The sequence below is a fragment of the Primulina tabacum genome, chromosome 3 (genome assembly GCF_025594145.1).
Source record: "Primulina tabacum isolate GXHZ01 chromosome 3, ASM2559414v2, whole genome shotgun sequence".
NCBI lineage: Eukaryota > Viridiplantae > Streptophyta > Magnoliopsida > Lamiales > Gesneriaceae > Primulina > Primulina tabacum.
Window position 1 is genome coordinate 13,049,810 of NC_134552.1, and position 2,004 is coordinate 13,051,813.

The following is a 2,004-nucleotide window of genomic DNA, read 5'->3' on the forward strand; positions in this document are numbered from 1 at the left end:
TTAATTCGAAATAGTGAACAGCTGGCTCTCTCAAAAGTCTCATTTTTACTGGTGAGTGAAGTAATCTTTCCTTCTCCCTCCACTTGGCACTTACTTTATGAATATTTGTCACTCACTAACATGAAAGAAAGAATGAATTCTAAGCAAGGGCAAATGAAAATCTCAACTTTCACGAGGTCCAATTCAAATATCCCCTTTTCCCTTTATTTTTAAATGGAAGAATTACTCTAAAAAATGTAATAAAAGGGGACTGATTTTTTTACTTTATTTTTGCTCGCGTACCAGATTTCTTGCTTAAAATACATTAAAAAAATGGAGTGTGAAATCAGTTCTTATGTCACAGTCAATCTTATATATTATATAAAAGATATTTTTATACTAGTGAAATATCATATATTTTTTCTCTTTACATAAGCTAAACAAGAAAATTATTAGGGTTTGTTTCCATGATTATTTGAGGTCTCGAAAATCTTGAATGTAATACGATTGTCTGTGTGTTTAACAGCTCATGTTCATTCTTAACTTCCTCGCTGTTACACAGCTAAGACCCAAAAATTCAAAATATTCTCATATAAAATAGCCACCAAACATCATCAATATCATAGAAGAAAGAATTTTCTCAAACAGATTTGACAGATCCTACGGAGGAGGAGTATAAACAGCAGGTATATGTATATAACTCAAACATCCATTTTCCTGATTTAGTCAGATTCGTTTCTTTTCCCTATAATTTTTTTGATCTTCATACTTTCAATCAACTTTCTGGCTGATTGTTTCTATAAAGTTGTAATGATTTCTTTTTTTCCTCATACAATGATTTCTGCATAAAATTTTGGCTACCTGTTCTTATTCGTTTTCACTGTAGATTCCCAGTTCTTAAACTTATGATAAGTATCATGATCTTGATTTCGAAATAATCTAGGGATATCTCAGCGAGTATTTTCATCAAGAATTCGTACAAAGATGTTGATGGCTTCTTCATCGTACTCTCCATGTGCCGCATGCAAGTTTCTCCGTCGAAAATGCCTGCCAGAATGCGTTTTCGCACCGTACTTCCCACCGGATCAGCAGCAAAAATTCACCAGCGTGCACAAAGTCTTCGGCGCTAGCAACGTCACCAAGCTGCTCAACGAGCTGCAGCCGCACCAGCGTGAAGATGCCGTCAATTCACTGGCATACGAAGCCGATATGCGGCTCCGAGACCCCGTCTACGGATGCGTCGGTGTAATCTCTATCCTCCAGCACCAGCTCCGCCAGCTCCAAATCGATCTCTCCTTCGCCAAATCTGAGCTCTCCAAGTACCAGAACCACCTCAACAGCGGCTTCATCCATCACCACCACCAGCAGATCAACATACTCGGCGGCGGACTGACTGCAGCGATGGATTTACAGCACCAGTTCTTTCCCAGCATCCATCAACAGCAGCAGCAGCAGCAGGCGGGTATTAGTGGGTATGATGCGAGTAGCTATCTTGCCATGAATATGTCTGCCGGTATTGAACAGTTGAGTGGGTATCAGCAGGCGAGAGCTGCCGGGACGGCGGCGGATGGGCGACGGACGCCTGCGGAGCCGTCCTAGGGTTATCGTGTCTGGTTTTTATATTATTATTTATTTAGTTAATTAAACGGCAAAAAAAACTACATGAATTTACATTTGTGCTGTCACTGATGTATTAATATCTTGTCATTATTTCTTTATTCAAAGATGAATCTCCTTTAAAAACAACACAATTTTTTTTTATAAAAAGTTATAATGAGTTAATTTTATAAAACGGATTCCGTTTATAATTAGATTAATATCGACTTTTGATTAATTAGATTTGTGTATATATATATCTAATAATGCATGATTGTACTAGCTCTAAAAACTATAATCGACATTAATTGTAAGTAGATTTCAAATTCAACGTTAATTTCAACTTCAGATCATGTACACAACATCATTTCTTTTGTCAAAGATTAATCTTCATATTTGAAAGCAATTAATTCATCATCTCTTATTTTT

The 2,004-nt window shown here is 36.9% G+C and overlaps 1 protein-coding gene across 2 annotated transcripts; it reads left to right on the plus strand.

Moving 5' to 3' along the window:
- The first annotated feature begins 315 nt into the window (after positions 1 to 315).
- LOC142538989 (protein ASYMMETRIC LEAVES 2-like) lies at positions 316 to 1,668 on the plus strand. 2 transcript variants are annotated; one of them, XM_075644286.1, is made up of 2 exons: positions 316 to 665; positions 866 to 1,668. In XM_075644286.1, the coding sequence occupies exon 2, from the start codon at positions 964 to 966 to the stop codon at positions 1,576 to 1,578; it is 615 nt and encodes a 204-aa protein (XP_075500401.1). In that variant the 5' UTR covers positions 316 to 665; positions 866 to 963; the 3' UTR covers positions 1,579 to 1,668. The 2 variants fall into 2 exon arrangements, with proteins under 2 accessions (XP_075500401.1, XP_075500402.1); XM_075644287.1 differs by having other exon boundaries at positions 934 to 1,668.
- Positions 1,669 to 2,004: the final 336 nt, after the last annotated feature.